Source organism: Rhinolophus ferrumequinum, chromosome 23 (assembly GCF_004115265.2).
Source record: "Rhinolophus ferrumequinum isolate MPI-CBG mRhiFer1 chromosome 23, mRhiFer1_v1.p, whole genome shotgun sequence".
Classification (NCBI taxonomy): domain Eukaryota; kingdom Metazoa; phylum Chordata; class Mammalia; order Chiroptera; family Rhinolophidae; genus Rhinolophus; species Rhinolophus ferrumequinum.
Genome location: NC_046306.1, coordinates 18,280,348 through 18,300,518, shown reverse-complemented (window position 1 = coordinate 18,300,518; position 20,171 = coordinate 18,280,348). Strand labels below are relative to the sequence as shown.

The window sequence follows — 20,171 nt, the reverse complement described above, 5'->3', positions numbered from 1 at the left end:
CGTCGATAGCTGGTTTTGTGTTTGTAGGAGGACTCATCGGCTTCTGTTGTTTTATAGGTATTTTTGAACTTTGCTGGTCATTTGCTAGCATTCACGCTTGTGGTTGGAGAGAACCATCCTGCAGGTCTGAGCAAATGTACATGGGCAGGCTAGCAGAATGTTCTCCATCACACCAGACAGAATTGATGACCCCATCTCAGCCTGGGTTACTGTTTTAATATGTTGCTCTATCGCGTTCCCGTTGGCCTCTAACTTGTTCCTTTCCCCCAGCTGTGAGTCGTCTGTTGCTGAAGGTATGCTTAATCCCTAGACAGCCCTCAACAAATATTGTAGTATGTGCTTTAAGTGAGTGGGCTTGTACTTTGTCAGCAAAAAGAGAAGAAAATGTTCTTTGTTACAGCATAGCAAACTCGAGGATACCTAGATTTGTCGAGCACATTTATCATCTCTTTGAATCCTCCCTGTAATTCAGCTAGGAAGATGAAAGAAGTTGAGGTTTAGAGATAGGTTAGTTAATATTCTCTGTTTCCCTTGACCAGGTTGGGTTTGCATACTCTGTGTTCCAAAGGCAATTCTCTTGGACAATACTGGACATCCTTACAATTCATTGAAATATATTGTTTTTATTTGTGCTCGGCCAGGGGCTCCATGAGGACAGCATGGGGGATTTCTTTTGTTAGGTACCTAGTATGTACCTAATAAATCCTCATTGGCACACTGCTCGTGGTTACACAGCCAGTAAATAGTGTGGCTAGGGGTGTGACCCAGGTTCTTATTCCCAAGTTCAGGCATTTCCCCCTCTATCTTGTTACTCATGTAACACCAGACCCCAGTAGTATTTTGTTTGTTTGTTTGTTTTATTTCCCTGCTCACAGTTCAGTGTCTGCTTGTTTTGTTTTGATAATTTTCTGACTTTCTAAACTTAAGAACATTGGGTTAAAGCTGTATATTTAGAAGAATTTCAAAGTTGGAAGGGACTGAAAGGTGCAGTCATTCTCCCTTCTAATTCTTGATTTTTAAAAATATCACCGTTTATTAATTATCCCCAATGACAAAGACCTAACTTTCCAAAGAAACCTATTTCATCACTTGGCACCTCTTAAGATTTCAACTCAGAATGAAAAAGATTTTCAACAAATTCTCACATAAGAGGATATCCAGACTCTTTATAACCTCGGTTGTTTTCCTGAATTACTTTCCATCTCCCTCCTAAAGAATGGTTCCCATAACAGATGTCACATACTTTTAGGGTCATCTACTCAGCATGATAACTCTGTATTGTCTTCTTTTAAGCAGCCCAAAACCACAGCAGCATTTGTGGCAGCCTCTTTCCTCTGCTCCTTCATTTGCAGTCTTTTGCTGAACTGTGGACCAGGGAGAGTGCCCAGTGCTGGGTATCCAGAGGAGAATGAGAAGTAGTCTGTCCTGGCAGAACTATCTCATGGTCTGAGTCGTATTGCAGTTACAGTTGACTAAAACCGTCAAGTTCTTTCTACACATGTGCTCATATTAAACTGTAACTTTCCAGCCCCCTGCATTTGTACTTGACTTTTTGGTTCAATGAAGCTCTCTGTGTAGATCCTAGGTAATTTTCCTCCTGTTAGATTCAGCCCATCATCATTGCCTGTTAGGAACTTTTTGAATTGATTCTGTCAGGTGCCATGCTCACTTTCTCTGTAAGTTGTGTGTTATATGACATTTGTTAAGTTTACCTTTTATATATCTTCACTCAAGTCATTGATCAACAAATAATAAAATAATATAGTGAATCCAAACAGGCCTAAGGATGGAGCCCTGTAGGATACCACCAGAGGCTTCTCTCCAGGCTGACATTCATTCATTCATTCATTCATTATCACTCAAATCCCCAAGTCTTTTCCTTGTACTCAACATGATTTTGTTTATTACTGTTTGGTGTCCAATCTCCCTTGCCACTTCTTCCTGGTGAGCTGTAAAAACCTTTTGTCAAGTTACTCTCCAGAAATCAGATTTTTTTTTTTAAAGTACCTATTTAAGGCAAATAAGCCTTAGAGGTTTGCTGGGACCATTAGGTTAAAAGATTATATAGATCCACTGCCCCATGGAATGTCGGCCCTTCCAAGTCATGATTCTTCTGATTGGGCTTCCACACGTTAGGTGAAGAGTAACTGGGAATCTAAAAAACTAATCTATTTGTAAGCACAGTGGAAGAAGCCTTAAAAAAAAAAAAGTGTTATGGGTGGAGGAAGAATCTTGACAAAAATAATTTTGAAATTTACCTGGAATAATAAGCAGGTGAGAATAGACAAGGAAGCATTGAAAAGGAAGACTAACAAGGGAATGCTTTGCAATAATGGACATAAAATACACTGTCACAATGTGGAAGTGTGATCCTGGCTCAGGAATTTGCAGACAAATCAATGAAATGGAGCGGAAAAGCCCAGAAACAGATTAGAGTACACACTAAAATATGTGTTAGCAATGGCATTTCTTCAAATCTGTGGAAAAAAGAGAGATTATAGTGTGGAGGCAATTGGCTAAACATTTGTAGAGAATAAAGTTATATCTTTGCCCAAACTTTATCATACACTGAAATAAATTTCAGGTTTGTTTACTCCTAAACATTTAAATATGTGTAAACATCATAGTACACCATAAAATATATCTGACCTTAACATAGCTAAAACCTTGCTCAGGATACATGTAAAATAAGAGTTCATAAAGATTTGACTACTTAAACTTTTAAAAACCTTTATGTCGGAAAGTACAATGTACTAATGAAAACGCAAATATTTTTCTCTGGTTTATTTTTTTGCAACATATGGCAGAAATTAATCTTAACCTATAGAGTGCTTATAAATCAATAAATAAGATGAGCTCCCTGATATAAAATGGGCAAAGAAGAAATACAAATAGCTAGTAAACATTAACAAAATTTTAACCATCTTAGTATCATAAATGTAAAATAAAAAATAAGTTAAATTTTCCATCTCAAATTGGAGAGATTTTAAATAGGATAATAACTGTTTTTTGAAGAGGGGGGAGGGAAACAGGCACTTTATACACTATTGGTACTTTTTATGCAGGATATATCAAAATCTGCTTAGTTATGCTTACTCTTTGACATGGTACTTTCCTTCCTGGGAATTTATCCTAACATAATTATGAATGTGTGCAACTCAGTGTCATTTGTTATAAGGGAAAAGAATTGGAGACCATCTGAATGTGTGACAGAGGGGGATTGGTAACATAAATTACAGTCCATCTACACAAGGGAATACCATGCAGCTTTTTAAAATGTATTGTTTAGAACAGGAGTTTCCGATACACCCACTCTGTGATTGATTGGCCATCTCTTCTTGGAACACTATGTTGAGAAGGATTCTGAAGCCACGTCTGGGCTCAGCAGGGGCAAATGCTGTGCTCAGTGAGGGATTTTGCTGTAGGAAAAGGAGCAAGACTGACAGCAGTGTTGGATCTGGCTTTTCCTACTGTAGAAGAATGTTTAACGGTAAAAGGGGAATTGTTTAGCCTATGTTAACAACATCAGCAAAAACTGAATATAGAACTATATGTACTAGGTAGGCTGCGTGGGGCAGGGAGGGTGTAAGTTGAGAAAAATGGCTTAACATACCAGAATATGATCAATGGTTATTTCTGGTTAATAAGATTATGGATGATTTCTGTTTACTTTTCAAGGGCTTTTCTTTTTTCCCCCCTAGTTTTCTACTAAAAGTAGTAGTTTATAATCAGAAAAAAATATATATAAATGTTATGATTAAAAATAGTAATGGGGAAAAACAATGGTAAGGGATATTGTCTACAATATGAGCATGTTTTAAAGAATTATGGTCTCCAGATTTTGTTCCTTCCAGAGTCCAGATTTCAGGAGAGGTGGTATTTGCCCAGCCCCTCAGCATCTGGAAGGTGATGAGTACTTGATGACTTCTGTATGAATCCCTGCTTATGCCCCTTTTCTTTGTGGCCTAATTTAGTCAAGCAGGCATCTGTGGAGATACAGAGACAACATATGTAATTCCCGTCTTTAAGAAGCTTACATTCTAGCAGGGAGGATAGACGTATTATAATAACAATAGCAGTAGTGGTAGTTGTAACAGTAATAGTAGTAGTAGACTAATAATAATAATAGTAATAATAATAATAATAATAATAATAATAATAATAATAGCAGCAGCAGCAGAGGAAGAAGAAGAAACAAGAGCAAACATATCATGCTTTTTATTATACCAGGCGTTTTTTAAGTGCTTTGTATGTATGTATTTATTTACTCTTTATGTAGCCCTATAAGATAGGTACATTTATTATCCCACTTACAGATGAAGAAACTGAGGCATAGAGAGGCTAAGTGAGTCTGTGCCTACGTCAGGGTCAAACCCAGGCAGTCTGGCTCCAGAGTCTAACCACTGATTCCTCTCCATCACTCTCAGTCAAGTATTGTTCAGTTGCTTCACATGGATTAGCTCATTTCCTTCTCAGAACAAACCTTTCTGTCTTGTTCATCAAGGGCTTCGTGGTCATTTCTTGTATGTCACACACTGGGGGAGGGCCTGCAGAGGGAAACTCAGAGCAGTTCTGTCTGTACTTAGTGTCAGGGTATAGGCCTGTTGAAAGGTTCAGGTGGAAATGTGAGTGAAGTGTCACGCTACATAAGATGTGGTGGTTACCAGACGCAGAGACTGGATCTGCTTTACCTTGGGATCTACCTCTTACTCAGCTCCCTGGAGGGGGTGGTGGGGAGGACAGTGGATGTTTTGGATAGCAGCAGAATCTCAGTATCTTCCTTTGGGTAAGGGAAGTAATTGGCCCTTGAAGTGGCGAATAAGAGAAACCCTCTTTGAATTAAGAGGACAGCTATGTTCAGGGAGACAGGGAACTGCCACACCGACGGGTAATGTCAGCGAATCCACGGGACTTGTGGGCAGGTCATTTCATGCTGCACAAGGCTCTGGGAGCATAAAAGGCAACTTATGCCTGCAAGAGTAAGGAGGGCCCTGTAATGAGCTCTGCATCCAAGATTGATTTTTGTAATGAGGAAATCGATTTCCCAAGGAAATTGTGTGATGGTATGATGTTTGGATGAGTGTACTTCTTGGTTGGTCTATTGTAGACATTTTGACAGATTGTCTCTGTCTGGACTGTGTTGCCGTTCCTCAGTGCTGTTAGTACCCCTTTCCCTTCAATGATGCTGTCTTGTTTTCCCCTCCTAGGTTTATGGAATCCGAGCTGGACCTAAATGACATCATTCAGGAGATGCACGTGGTAGCCACCATGCCAGACCTGTACCACCTTCTGGTAGAGCTGAATGCTGTTCAGTCTCTTCTCGGCTTGCTGGGACATGATAATACAGATATCCTTTCCAAGCTGTCCTCAGTAGGAAGGCTGACAGGGTGGGGGAATACCGTTTCCTCTCCTCTCCTGTCTGTCTTTGCTGTCACGTCTGCTGTTCTATTTCCATTCTAATTATCTCCCATCTTGAAACACACGCTGCTCTTTATTCATTCGAAAATCTGGTGTATATCTATTAATAAATCTTAGGCAATCCGTAATTGTCCTATTTGCTCTTATTAGTACTAGAATTCATTGTGATGTATCTGTTCATACATCAACAGCATTAATTTTTCAGGATCTTGATTTGGAGGCCCAGTAGAGAGGCGAGGCCAGACAGAATTTGAATCTGTTGATCTAGACATCATTCTGCTAGCAGATGGCCCAGTGGGGTTGAGACTGGAGGATGCAGTGAACCGTGATGGAAAGCACATCGGAATGGCGAGGAAGACAGGAATTTTTCTCTCTTTTGTCCACTGCCGCATTCCCAATTCCTTTAAAAAAAGGTTGGGTGTACAATTAACATTTAGTATTTGTTGAATCAGCCTTAGACCTAAACAGACAATCCAGGTTTGACTCCTCACTTCATTTCTTGTGTGAAAGTTGGTGGCCCTCTAGCCCTTAGTGTTTTCATCTGCAAAAGTATGGTTAATACCTTTTGCCTTTCAGCGTCATTGAGAGGATGGACGGAGACCATAGAAGTGCTAAGCAGTTTCTGATACATAGTGGGCTCTTCGTGAAGGTTACTTTTAACTGAACGTGAGTCGTGATTTTGAAAACAATTTCATACTGTCTTTTCTATCAGATGTGCAACAGCTTTAGCGCAAAAGGTTTTTTGCATGCGCCTGTGGCCCGGGTTATGTTCATTTAAGTAAATTCTCCTGCCGTAGTTGTTCTGTTAGAATCCAAAATTTCGAAGGTAAGAGACAAATGTGTATGTAGTTAGTCTGCTTGAGTGATATTCATGGGACATCTGCTGCTGCTTCGTGTTATTTTCATCTTTCTGGTAATCGCTCTCCCGAGAGCACGTCTGACTAGGTTCTTTCCTGCCTGATAATTCTCATAGAAATAAATCAGGGAATAATTTTAATGCAGGCTTCGTGAAGGGTGATCTTAAGCCATTTCTGATACTTCCTGTCATGTCAGGCAGTATTAAGAATCACTTGACAGTCCCCAGATTGATGAGTGTTCCCCAGGGTTCACTGCAGGATTCTGGATGGTTAAGAACCCTAGTCAATTAGCTTGTTTCCAGGTGAGCTCAGGGTAGGGTCTTCCGAATTCATCCAGCAGACGTCTTTTGAGTGCCTGTTATGTTCCAGTCACTACTGGGCTAGGCCCTGAGGAACCATACGCTGTACTGGATGCTCAGGCAGCATCCCCAGTAAACACATGTTGGGTATCTACACATGGTCAGCTCTATTCTAGGTACAAACTGCTCCTAAGAGTTCTAGTTGTGCCTTCACATTTCAGTTCACCTCCACAGAACGGTAGATTTTTAGAATCTGAACAGACCTTCGAGATGACTTAGCCCAGTGCCTTATTTACTTACGTAGTGATAAGTCTGAGGTCTAGAGGTTGGACAGCTGGCTGTTGAGGTTAAGGCTAGCACTCCAGGCCCCCGATTTCCCGCCCTGTGTTCATTCTAGCCGTGTTCATTCTAGCATGCCTCGCGTCTCTTCCCTCTAGGATGTACACCGTCCCTGAGAGAGATGCGGTCCGTCGTTCATTACCTTGTGTATTAATACAGAAATCACCTATTTTGTTTCTGGAAACATAGCTTTCATTCGTTTTTCCATTCCTGCTAACTCAAAATACTAGTAGCAGTTTTCCGAAGATGCTGACATTCTGCCGATGCCCCAGCCCCGTTCCTGCTGAGGAGAAGACTGACACAGGAAGTGGTACCCGGCATCGGCATGCTTGGGAGACACAGGGCACAGATGTTCCGAGTTGTTAAGTTCTGGTCTTTAAATAGAAAAAAAGCAAGTTCCCCTGTAATAACTTTGACAGACTGCCATCTCCCTCCTGTTTTCTGAGAGCTAAACTGGTTTTTTCCCTGCCTCTTGTATGCCAGCCTTCACCCTACTGCCCTAATGATATTTTTTTTAAATCTGATTTTTAATTATGCCCTACATCAAATTTAAAGTGCATTTGAAATTCTTTTAATTACCTAATTTTAATTAGATGCAGCAATTGGGGTAAATGTCATCCTCCTCAAAGTACAATTCTGCTTGAAAGTGGTTTCAGGAAAGGGTAGGCCCTCTTGACTTGTATCAAACGAATCTTCTGTCTGCCGGCACGTTGATCTCTCAGCACCGCTGCACTCTGCTGCTTGTCTTATCTGTGATCTATCATGGAAATTTTTCTTCACGAAACGGTTGTTCACTGTTTACTGTTGTACAGCCGTAACTGCCCGCAACACCTTACCATGAATAAACAATTTCATGGCAGTCATGACTGAAATTTTTAATCTTTTTAACTCTTCATCTATCAACCAAGCCCATGCATGGCTGGTTATGTTCCCAGCAAGCACAGGTCATCTTGGCTTTGTCCTTCCCTGAGAAAACATAAGCGATAGGGATTTTAATTGGATCAGAGGCTGGGTTGTTGTAACCTTAAGAGGCAGAGGATGTGAGAAAACAGCTTGTGCCTCGTCCTTTCAACCGTGAGAAGCAGCTTCAGAGTTGATGCTGGCGCTTTGCATCAGTGCCGCTGGTGAGGGCTCGTCAGCGCCTCTGTGCCCGTCTCCTCCCTGGAGAGGCTGGAGCCCAGCCATCAGTTGGCTGCAGAGTGGAATTCCTGTCTGTGAAGAGCACCTCTTGGGGGGGGGGGGGGGTGAGGGGCAGAGCGGGAGGGGCACAGCCCTCACACTGTACTGAAGGGCCTCTGAATGCATTCGGAGAGAGCGCAAGGTAGGACCCAACAGCTGCTGCCCGTGAGAAATACTGCTTTTTAAAGCAGTGCCTCCTTTAAAGTAAATCATTTCAACATGCATGGGAGCCCCCCTTTCGTGAACCTTTTGGAGTGTTTCTGCAGAAAAATAAAACCAGAGGTACACTTAAAGATACCTTCTTAAGGTATTGCTAAACAGTTTTTGTAGCCTAGTTTAAGCCAAATTTACTCAGTTTGCCTAAAGGAACAAAGAGGAATACAACAAGGGGAGGATAAAACCCCTGATGGTGGCTGATCACCCCTTCTGCTACCCCCCCGAAAAAAAAAAAGGCACCAAATCCATAAGTATCCTATTTTTCTGTCATTTGCTTTGTTCTCAATGTGAGTGACAAGTCAGTGGGATCCTTTCTAAAGTGCTTGTGGTAGGTAGGTCATGGCATTTACTAGGTTCTTCCTCAGTATGATAAGCCCTGTTGGGTTCTATTAGGGAGACAGGACATAGTAACTCCAGTCAATAGCAAAAACACTCAAATTACTATGTGTGGTGATAAGTGCCCTTGGAGTGTTCTGCTCAGAAAAGGCCACTGGAGTTCTGAGAAGGTGTGGGTCATCTCTGGCTTGGGGGTGATTAGGTAATTGGGCATTGAAGGTGGGTAAGCTTTGGACAGATGTGGAGATGAGAGTTTATTTTCAAGTTTATTTTCATGGTCTCTACCTTCGCAATGGAAATTGACATTTCTCACATCCTGGAAGCTAACACGTGCTTGCTGGCTGCTCCTGTAGTCACGACACACTTACCGGATATCAGGTCCATTAAAAAAAAAAAAATCACGACTGCTGCTTCCCAGCTAAGTGCCCTATTCTTTAATAAAAAATGTTGAGTAATCTAAACCCAATTTACTCAAAGTCTACTTTCTCTCCATCCATTTGTGATTCAGAAAAATGAGAACTTAAGGTGTCAGTACAGCAGGTTGCATACTAATATGCAGGAGGGAAGAAATTTGTTCGTAACCAGGTCGATCACTGGGACTGATGGGACAACTCTTTTTTGTCCCATAATTTTAGGGAGAGGTTGTTAGCACTATTCTAAATTACTGCTTGGTTTTCTCAGACTCTAGAAAGCCAAGAGGACTTGCAAAGTTGTTCTGTTAGATTTTGTGAAGAGTTACTGTGGGAATTGGAAAATAAGGAGCAGGCAGAGTTTTTTTTTTGTTTGTTTTTTTTTTTTTTTTTTTTTTTAGATCAGCAGGGATCAACTGAACTTGAATAGTTTGGGTCTGAGAATGCTAAAGTGGAACAAACTGACCATGACACACCATGTTATCCCAGAGAGTGTGTCCAGTAGTCAGGGCTGCTGTGAGTTAGACGCCCAGAGTTAATGAGCAGGACTAGGGCTGGGCAAAGTGGGGGCCTTCTAAGAGCTTTCTTCTAGTTGGACTGGGAGGGAGTTGGCTTTTGCTCCTGTGTTTTCCTATAAGTACTGTCTAACAAGACTTGTGTATCTCGAGCTGTCGTTTTGCTAGGCGCTGGTCTCATCTTGGTATTTGCAGAATCAAAGTTATAGTGAAAAGAATTTACTTCTTGTTTCTCATCTATGGTCTAACTTCCCTTATAATCTGTACTAATAAACCACCTGGGGGTTTTTTGAGCCATTTAATTATACTCTGATGAAAGTCAGATTAGGTTAAACAAAAAAAAGAAGAAAAAAGGTGCCAAAATGGCAGTCTAGGAAAAGGACCTCTTAATGTAATTTTCAATCTTGTTTGTGAATTTTAGGTCAATCCCATGTTCCTGGAAGGTTAGGGACGTTGTAGCCTGCTTTGGACATTGCCCCTGTCCATTATAGTGGCCACCAGCGTTTAGTAGATACTTCGTAAACGTTCAATGAGTGCATTTTCTCCCTCATAATAGTTTTATCTAGGATTGGGATAAAATTAAGAGTCCGCGTTCATTCTAGGTAGCTCTGTGCCAGCTGTTTCAAAAGGAGAAAAAGACCATTTTGTTTGTGTTTTGAAATTCATCTGCATTAATTGAGCTATGTCTAATCACCATCCTCGTCTAGGAATAAAAGAAAAAAGATTTTTTTAAAGCCCCCTTTTTGTTCCACTAAATCAGTTATATGTTCTGAATCTATACTGGTTCATTTTTCTTAAGTGACTTTTTGAAATGACTTTTTAAAAAAAGGTAGCTGCTTAATCGGTCTTGTTCTTCTTTATCTTTTTTTTTTTTTTTAAATAACGTTCCTCGTGGACATACTCATTGGAAGTTAATAAGATTAATGTTCAGTTTCTGTACCAAGACTCTACATGAAATCAGGCTCAAAAACAAATAATCTAGAGCCAAAAAATAGTGGACACCCCTCTTTTTCCAAGAGCCAAAATGGTTATGGACCATTTTGTGCCCAGCCAGTCTTTTCGACTTCACTTCTTGTTATACTAGCTCATTGCCCCAGTTGTGGACAGGTACAGAGGGAGTGAGTGGGGTGGCCTTTCTACTCGACATGACAAAATAGGCTATCAAAAACTGTGTTTTAGTAATTCGCAGAGAGACAGGCTCTCTGTTTTCCTATTACACTTGGACGGGAGAGCCTTTTACCTTGTGAAATGAAATTGTAACTACAGTGGCAAAACCTATCATCCATGCCCAGAGTCTGCTTGTGAAGAAATGCTGGGTGGGTGGCAGACCAGGCTGAATTTTCTCATCAAGATCGAGAGTTCATCTGTCTGTCTTTAGTTTCTACTCTTATTCCTCTTTCCGGTCTTCAAACGACCTCCGTCTTCTCAGTTATATGATATTACGCAGGAGTTGATGATGACAATTATGGACTCATTGCGGCCTTGCTGAAATGCTATTTGGTGAAAGTTGGGGATTTATGTAAAATCAGTTAGTGGTAGGATGGATGAGATATTTACAGACCTGGTAGCTGGTAACTGATTTCTTATTTGACTTCTCAACAGAGGCAGGAGAGTAGACAAGGAGATAATCCACCGGAACATCATAAGAAATGACTTTGCTTGGTAAAAATTAGACATTTATCCTATTCCTATATAAAACCACCGCCATTGTCATTTTTTCCCCCTTTTAAAAAAAAGTTCCTAGGTTTCATATGACGTATTTGTGAGCATGGTATTAGACTAATCAATGAAAAACATGATACCTGGCCCAAAAGACCCTAGCAGCTGAAAAAGAACTTGGTCCATCGGAATGTCCGTGACATAGCTGAATTGTAAAATTAGATCTTTCCACCCACTGTGACCCAGAAAGAGGGGACCATGCTGTTTTTAGCTAAAATCTAAAATTTAGATGTTAGAGGCTTTAGGGAAAAATGAAGGCAACAGTAAGGACTTTGATCATTCTGTGGGAAGACCTCACTAACAGTCTGTTATTATCACGCTTGCACATTTTCTCAGCACTTGGACATAACTTGGTCTTTGACATACGTGACCTCACTTATTCCTCAGTGAGATAGGCTGGGCAGAGATCATTACCTCCATTTTACAAACAAGGAAACTAAGCTGTAAGGAAATCAAGGGGCAGCAGCAAGATTCCATGGATAGTGATAGTTTGGGGAGAGATGAGTTCCCAAAAGATACAAAGCAAAGGTGACAGTGATAGGACGTGACCCCTGTCCTCAAGTCTACTCTGACTCTTCGTCTATTGGTCTTTCATATAGAACCCACGTGTCTCTTGAGGCCATTGTTTAATTAATAATCATCCCATACTAGTTATAAGTACGTCGTCATGCACAGTGTTATTCAAAGGACAGTACTTACTGTGTGCCCGTTTCACGTCCTTGTGCTATAGACGTCGGACTCTGCAGTGGGTGAATGCGTCAATGGAGGACGGGCGGATAGGTGAAACGTCGTGCATATTAAGGAAGTGTGTGAGGAGATAATTTTTGCATCTCATATGTAAGAACTTTTTAAGAGAATAAATGTGGGAGTTTCTTAGATGATGAGAATGAGGGGGAGTTGCCAGCATTTTGTTCTTTTTCCTGGAACTTGAATAATTTACGTTGGAAATAAATGACAGTTCTTTTCTCTCTGACTACGGTAAGGCCAATAGCTAGAATTTACATGAATCTGATCCTATTTCAGCCTGGTATATGTTCCCCCTGTGCGTTAATATGAAGTGTAGTGGCAAATATATTGTTTTTGGAGTCAGATGAACCAAACATTCTTCCTTACTATCGCAGTGACCTTGAGGTAAGTTTCTTAACCACTCTGAGCTTTAGCTTTCTTATCTGTGAAATGGGGATCACACTTAAAATGCTGTTGTGAGCATTCAGTAGCACGGTGCTCGACATAATGATGACTTATAAAAATGGTGGTTGTTACGGTATGATGGTGACCACTGCAGTCTTTAGAGGGAGAACTAATTCCTACTCATCAGGGTTTCTAGGGGTTAATTTGGTAGCCTGCTTCTTTTAAAAAAAAAATTCAGTCAAACAACTTGTATATTTTGGTTTACTAGATATCAAGTGTTAAGTATGATACACAGTCTTTTGTGTCAATAAGCTTTCTGGTTACTTTGTTAATAAAGGTTATAAGCGTGAAGGAGTTCTATCCAAAGACCCTTAAGCTCTTTACACAACATTAAGTTTTATAGCACTCCCATGTTTTGGCTAAATATCATTTTAAAGAGTGAAAGAATAAGATAAGGAAAGCTTAATTATTTACTCATGATGGTTAGTTAGCTGGTCAGTTATAGATGAATGAAATGAACCTTCAAATAATTTTTCAGCAAAAGGTGTTCATGAAACACCCGGAATATCAGTTGGCCGTTAGTTAGTCTTGTCATTCTTGTTAATAGGTCCTGTATCTGTCCTTTTATTATTTTCTTTGCAGTTCTGGTGAAACTGCCCCGATTCTGACCCGTGTTGTCTCACTTCTGGACTCTCCTGTGCTGTGGCTTATGAACAGATCTTCCTGCTTCCGGCCTGGCTCCCGCCCACCGCTCGCACCCCCCACCTGCTGTCATCCCGCCTCCCATCTGCCCGCCCCCAACACTCAGGAGACTTCAGTGCGTCCTGCACGCAGCTATTAAGTTATTCTGTCTGAATATTATCTTCTTTATATGGTTCCAGTTATAATTTTCTCTCTCCTCTCCCCTCCCTTTTCTTCTCTCCTCCCTTCCCAAACCCTCGTTCTTTTCCTCTTCAGATGCCTTTTTACATTCTAGTCTTTCTGCTTTTATTCTTGTTGTTTTGCTTTCTAGACTACCTGCCCTCATCTTTTTAGGTGCCCTGTTCTCTGACCAATCTAGCAAATCATTCCGGATCTCCCGGTTCAATTTGATTGCTTCTTTTTCAGGATGTCTGCAGTTCATGTTGTCTGCATTCCTCATTTATATGTTGCTAATTGCCTGTGGTATGTAATTTCTTAAATGTCTTTGATTATCTAATGTCCTCCTTTTATGATGAGGAAACTGAGACCCAGAAGGAAGAATAGATTTGCCTTTGTCATTGTTACAGAACTTTGTTCAGTAAATGCAGGTTGATGGACCAAGGTGGGGGTGTGTGTGTGTGTCTCTAAGGTGAGGGAAGGGAAACTTAGTTGAGTGTGGCTTCCAGTTTCCAAACACAACTCTTTTCTCGCCTTCATGTTTTCTTTTACTTAATCTCTCTCTTTTTTGCCTAGTGTTTAATTCTCATTGTTTGTGTTTCTCTTATGCCCTACGCTGCGTGGTCTTTGAGGGGAAGGGAGATTGGGGTCTGGCCGAGTGCAGCGTAAATCCTTCCCTTTACACTTTCAATCATTTTGTCATGCCCTGGTCTCTGCAGACTCCTTGGTGAACACCAGCCATTTCATCTCAGAATCATTGCTGCCTTTGAAGGGGAACTGTACAAGGTAGTGACAATTATACTGAGTTCTAAGAACTTAAATGATGAGAGGCGGCTGAGGATGTTCACCTAGTTCTCACCGGAAAAGCGACCACCCAAGTGATCATATTTGAAGTTTTGAAATTGATGAAAATACGGTGAACCTATGGAATGAGTTGCCAGGAAGGCAGCATGAGGAAAGAGGCCGAGTTTGTTAACACCATTTCCCAAACGCCCACTGTGAGCAGAACCTTGTTGGAAGGATGTTAATAAAACCAGAGTGTATGAAAGGTAAACAGCGATGAAACGATTGACAAGGAAACGGAAGGGAACCAAATATTTTAATCAAATTGTCAGTGGCGCTTCATTATGTGTGTGGTACCCTTAACATTTCTCACATGTGTCCATAGCTGTGGTTGATTTGCTTCAGGAATTAACAGATATAGACACCCTCCATGAGAGTGAAGAGGGCGCAGAAGTACTCATTGATGCTCTGGTAAGTTGCACGTCCCTCTGGGGTTTTGCAGGTTTGGGTATGGCGTTGACATCTCTGTGAGTGACACTGGCTGTGACACGGCTGGACTGGGTGAGGAGAGTAAAAAAGTAGCAGTGCAACTTGTGGGGCACTTTATGCTTTGGATCTCGGCTAGGGAAGGGGTTGTCGAGGCCTCGCATTTTTTGACTATCTGCTGTAGGGAGGCCTCTTCTCATTCTTTTCACTGCATATAATCCTCGCCGTATCCTCTCAGATGGGTATTATTCCCATTAAGAGCTATGAAGCTGAGACTTAGAGAAGCAAAACAACTTCCCGTGGTCACACAACTGGGATTTGAACCTGTGTTCTCTTTGACTCCATGTTCCTGTCCCTCTCCCTCCAACTGTGTTGCTACTGACCGTTTTACAAAAGGTTGTCACAGATGTTTCGTTTCTCCTCTGGCCTTTATAATTCCAAGCGCGAGTGAGGACAAGCATCATTATTACTTATTTTACGGACAGGGAATTGGAGAATATTAAAAATGAGAGCAAACCTTCTAGCTCGTCCAGGCCAGAACTGCAGCCCTGCCAGTGGAAGAAGGCAGGGCCGATTGATTCCTGCGTTCCTTCTCGTGGAGTCCGGGCAGGGCCTCTGGATCTTCCTCAGCCATTGTTCCAGGCAGCAGCCAATCAAAAGTGGTTTACGTAGATGTGAGGTGAACTGATCTAGTCTCATCGCCTCACTTTACACACGAGGGAACCCGGCTGCAAAAGCGAAGACTTCCACTGGGTCACTAGCCAGTCCCTGGAACAGCTGAGGTTAGAGCCTGCGCATCCGGCGTGTCCTGATCCCCACACGGTCCTGGCCCCCCACACCTGTTTCCTTCTGTTTCCTTCTCTCTCCGGTGATCAGAGAGGGCTCCCAGGCTGTGAAAGCATCACAGCTGCCCAGTGGCAGAAGTGAGTCTAGCCCAGCCTCTTACCCTGATACTTCCATGGAGCTCTGTCCACCCACCAAGCCACCGTCCTCCTCAGGGCTCTGTTGCTTTTCATTCCTTTCTGTTGTCTGGTCTTTTCTCTCTGGTAAGAATGTTAATAAGTACTGGTTTTGATGGATTTTGCAGTTTATCATAGGTTGGTGCAGCCACTTCTACTAGAAGCCCCTGGAGTGTTTGACAGGCTACCTTCTGGCCCCATCCAAGACCTACTGAAGCAGAGTGGCTGGGACTGGGGTCCCAAATGATTCTGAGATGCCGTTACTACACTGCCCACCCCCTCCTCACACATTCTCTCTCACGGTTCTTGACACCTAGAAATTTCCCCTGTGCCATGCTCGCTGCTGGCATTTGGTGTGAATGAAGGGGTTGTGAACCCACTGGATATGAAGAACTATCTCTTACAGAGAGCGAGGCTGGAGTCCAGCGGGGCCATTTGTGACTTGAGTATGATGAAAATTTCTATTGTCATTTGTCTTTCTTCCTAGCGTGAACTTCCACTTTTGTAGAATTCAGGACCTTTAGTTTTCCTTTGAACCACTGTGCAGAAAGAAAAGGATGATGTTGGGGTGTCCTTTTGTTTTGAGGAGCATCTGAAGGAAGGCTGTGGCACTTGCTCTTTCACTGTGTCCCCACAATGTCGTTTGTGCAGTTTTACCTTCCAGAGGTTAATTACAGTGGCCCTGAATGAGCCTTCCTGCTTATTCCCTGGGCTGATTTTAATTACCATCCTTTGCCTGTGTGAATAGAAGAGACGAGAGAGGAACAGCTAGCCTGGCTGCTGCCTGTAAAACACACTCAGAAACAGCAGTTCGCATAAAAGCCCCCTTTGTGTTTTCGGTGTCGCCGAGCCCACCAACACAAGCTGGATCTTGCAGATTTTATTGTTTGCTTGGAAAGAAACAGTTCATCCTCAATCTGGGGAGCCATTAGATAGCTGCTATACAGGGTTTTTCTGTTTGTTTTGTTTTTATATTATTTTAAGATTTCGACTCATAGCTTTATGTTGCTGGGGCTGGTGTGATTCACAAACAATTGAACATTCCTAGACTCCCATATATTATTTGCTTGTCTGCAGCCAGTCAGAAGCCATCAGCAAATATCAGAGAGCAGAACCAATGGGTGGCCTTCCATTTATTTTTTTCTACACTTGTGCTGCATTCAGGAAGAAGGTTGATAAGTATTCTCATATTACAAAGGTTGAGTTGTCTTCTTAGTTTTAATTTGGGGCCAATATCAGAGGCCTGGAATTGCATGAGCAGAGGCTAGAGGGCATGTAGCAGAATTTATTGTGCTGTGCAGTTTGCAGTTATTGCCTTGGTCTTTTTCCCAGTTGGAAGTCCTAAGCAATAGAATAGCACATTTGTGGGGAGAGAGTGCTGTCCTGGCATTCTCAGGCATCTTTGGAGTTTAAAATTGGATATGCATCCTCTGCTATTACTTATGCAAAAGGTGAATGTTTGTGCTTTGTAACACGTTGATTTGGTGGCCTGGAAAACAGACTCTTCTGAAGAGTAGTAAATGCAAGGGTATATTGCTTTGGTGGCAGTTCTCTGGCATACCTATCTAAAAAAGTCTCCGGACTCCTTGAGAATCGTGATTAGATTACAGCCATTTTTCTACTTGCTAGTCCCCACACTTGCCATGTGCTTGGCGGTCCCACACCTTTGGTCACGTCTGCCCTAGCTTGATGAGCCTTGCTTCTCCTGGGCTCCGGGAGTACTCCTACTCATCCTTCAAAGCCTCACTTAAACCTTACCTCTCCTGAGTTTTTTTCAGACTTGTCACCTCAGCAGAATTTGTGTTCCCCTAGCACTTGTACATCCTGGCACTTGTCACATTTGTTTATAGACATGTGTCTATAAGTTTGTCTTTCCTGAGTTGTGATCCCTGTCAGGGCAATGGCCAGAGTGGAGGCTTTGTCACTTGTCGGCTGTGTGTCCTTTGGAAAGTGACCTAACCTTTCTGTACTCAGTTTCTTCTCCTGTAAAATGGGGATACCGGTAGTAGTTTGCAAAGGGCTGAAGTGAGGAATAAATGAGATATTTAATAAGTCTTTGGAACAGTGTCTGGAACAGTGTAAACAGCTGATAAATGTTGACCATTATCTCTGTAAAGAGACTAGGCCTGGTATTCTCTTCATAGAGGCACAGATGAAGCACTTAGTAAGGTCAGCGTGTACACGCAGTGAAATGTTTATGCATGTTTATTGAGCTCAAACAAACATTCTGTTTCATTTCAACAAATATTCAAAACACATTTTGAATACTCGCAAACAAATGCTCACAAAAAACACTTGAAGGGTGTGGGCCTGAATAAGACATGGTAGGATAGAGGTTTAGTTGTTTTTACAAAAGAATGAAATAAGTAATGATGATAATACAAGGCAGAATATTAAGAGTGGTCGTGAGAGACGCAAGTGTCTTTGGAAGTGAGGAAGGAGTGACCCCTTCTGACGGGGAAGAATCAGGAAGGACCGCAGAGCTGCAGGTATTGGCTTCTATAGGGAGGCGTTAACGTGATGGAGGGTGGCGGGGTCACAACCAGAGGGGGTGAATGTGGCTCAGCCGGGAAGCTGGTCAGGGGGGCTGGGAGCCATCAGTTGCTCTAAAGAGTTTAATAAAAGTGACTTTGATGTGGAAAGCCGAGGGACTGCCCTCCGTACCCATTCCTGCCCTCAATTAACCCTACTTAAATGTTAGACTTTGAAGTTCTGTGTTAGTTTGGCTTGGGCTGGTTGGCGATGCGTGTGTGCTGCTCAGGTTGGCAGGTTTGCGGTTGCTCTGAGGGTACTTATTATATAAATTTCTGGATCCTATCACTTCTGTCCCTTTCCATTTTTATTAACATCCTCACCTTCATCTATATTTGCTCCCAAGCAAAATTCATTTGTTCATTCACCAAATCTTTACTGAGTGCTTGGTATATACTGGATCCTAGGAAATGGTGTTTAGCAGTGAGCAAAACTGACAATCTACTTTTGCGGAGCTCACATTCTAGTGTAAGAAGAAGCAGTAAATAAACAACGAAATAGATAGTGATTCTCTTTTACACAGAGAATTAAAATAGAGTGATGGAACGTAGAGTGACTGGGAAATCACGTTAGATTAGATAGTGGGGAAAGGCCTGAGTTCTGAATGATAAGAAAAAATCAGCCATTCAGAATGACCAAGGGCAAGATGGGACAGATGCCAAGGCCCGAGGGCAGGAGTAAGCTTGACATATTCGAGGAACAGAAAACAGGCAGTTCTGTTAGAGCGCAGCTGGGGTGAGGGGGGAGAGCGCAGTCAGGGCCAGACCACTCTGGGCTTTGTGGGCCCTAAGTCTGGGAGGAATTGCCCGTGTGAAGGGGAGTGATTGAAGGGTTATAGGCAAGGGAGTAGTAACATAGGCCTAACATTTTTAAAAGACCGCTGTTGGTATGCGGTGTGGATAATGGATTGCAGGGGCAAGAGTGGGAGCTAAAGCATTACTAGATAGGTTGCAGCAGGCATAAACTTTACATTATAACCATATTACCACATGCATCCTCAGAACTTACTGTTTACTCAAGATTCAGTGGACGTGGGGGATTTTTCAGTATTGTTTTTTAAATATGAAATTTCCAGAACTCCTAGTAAGTAGAAAAACTGTAGTCAGACTCTTGAAAAAACTTACTGGCAGATTGTGCAAGACAGAAAAAGAATCCTTCAAACCCCCTCATCTGTCCCTTTTTGATTTCCTCCTCTTCTCTTGTCTTTATTCTTTCTGGGAAAGTGGAAAAGGATGTCTGATCACAGGATGCCCTTGAACTTTGTCTCAATAGGACCTGCTGGAATATTGTTTGGGAGACTTGCTTACAAGCAGAAATAACCAATGACTTATCAGAAAATGTCAGGCTTAAACAGTAATGATTTGCAAGGCTAGGATTGTTCTGGCTGATGCTTTAATTCCTAAGCAGGGTTTGTTTTTAGTTTCAGACTTAGTCACAGATCCAAAAAATAGGCATGAAGGTGGTAGACCCAAGGCTTAGAGGGAGTGGGACAGAATGCTAATTTATGCTTCTTACCAGGCGATATCCAGAGCTATGCATAATATATTTTTCCAAGGGTTTTCTGAGCTAAATGTATTTTGACTGCTTTGACCTTCCTGCAATCAGATAAAATTGCATTTAATCCAGCTAAACATAAAGTTTCACACTTTGCAAGCTTAAAAAGGTTGTCTGTTAGAAGTTAGGTTTGCGTATAAGAAAAAAGACCTACCTCCGGCCAGACACCCATGATCCATAACCACTCAGTTCTGGGATTTGCATGTGTTACTTACTGCCACTGTCCCCGCCACTTTCCAGACAGCAGAGATGGGAAACATAACTAAGAATCAAGGAAAAGGGAACAAATAATGCAGATAAAGCAGCACGAAGCAGTTGGAACTGGTGAAGCAGTTTGCAGACCTGACAATGTGATACCCAGTGGAGTTGCAAAGTCTGCTGCTTCAGGATTCAGGGAGATTATAAGTCAATCAGGGTGATTTAGGGGAAAAACAAACTGTGACATGGTTCATATTTTTCCCCCAGATGTTTTTCTGCTTTCTCTCACATACCCAAATTGTCCAATTAATTAAAGAAAACATTGCAATGGATTTCTTTGGTGACGCTTTTGCTAGCTGTGAGATTTGAGAGCAAGATTGTA

General features: G+C 42.0%; 1 protein-coding gene across 1 annotated transcript in view; it reads left to right on the top strand.

Moving 5' to 3' along the window:
- Positions 1-20,171, top strand: part of CTNNBL1 (catenin beta like 1) — a 142,543-nt gene that overhangs the window by 35,739 nt on the left and 86,633 nt on the right. The window contains exons 4-5 of the mRNA XM_033095138.1: positions 5,208-5,347; positions 14,434-14,531. Coding sequence (XP_032951029.1) covers positions 5,208-5,347; positions 14,434-14,531 — 238 coding nt within the window. The remainder of the gene's footprint in view (positions 1-5,207; positions 5,348-14,433; positions 14,532-20,171) is intronic.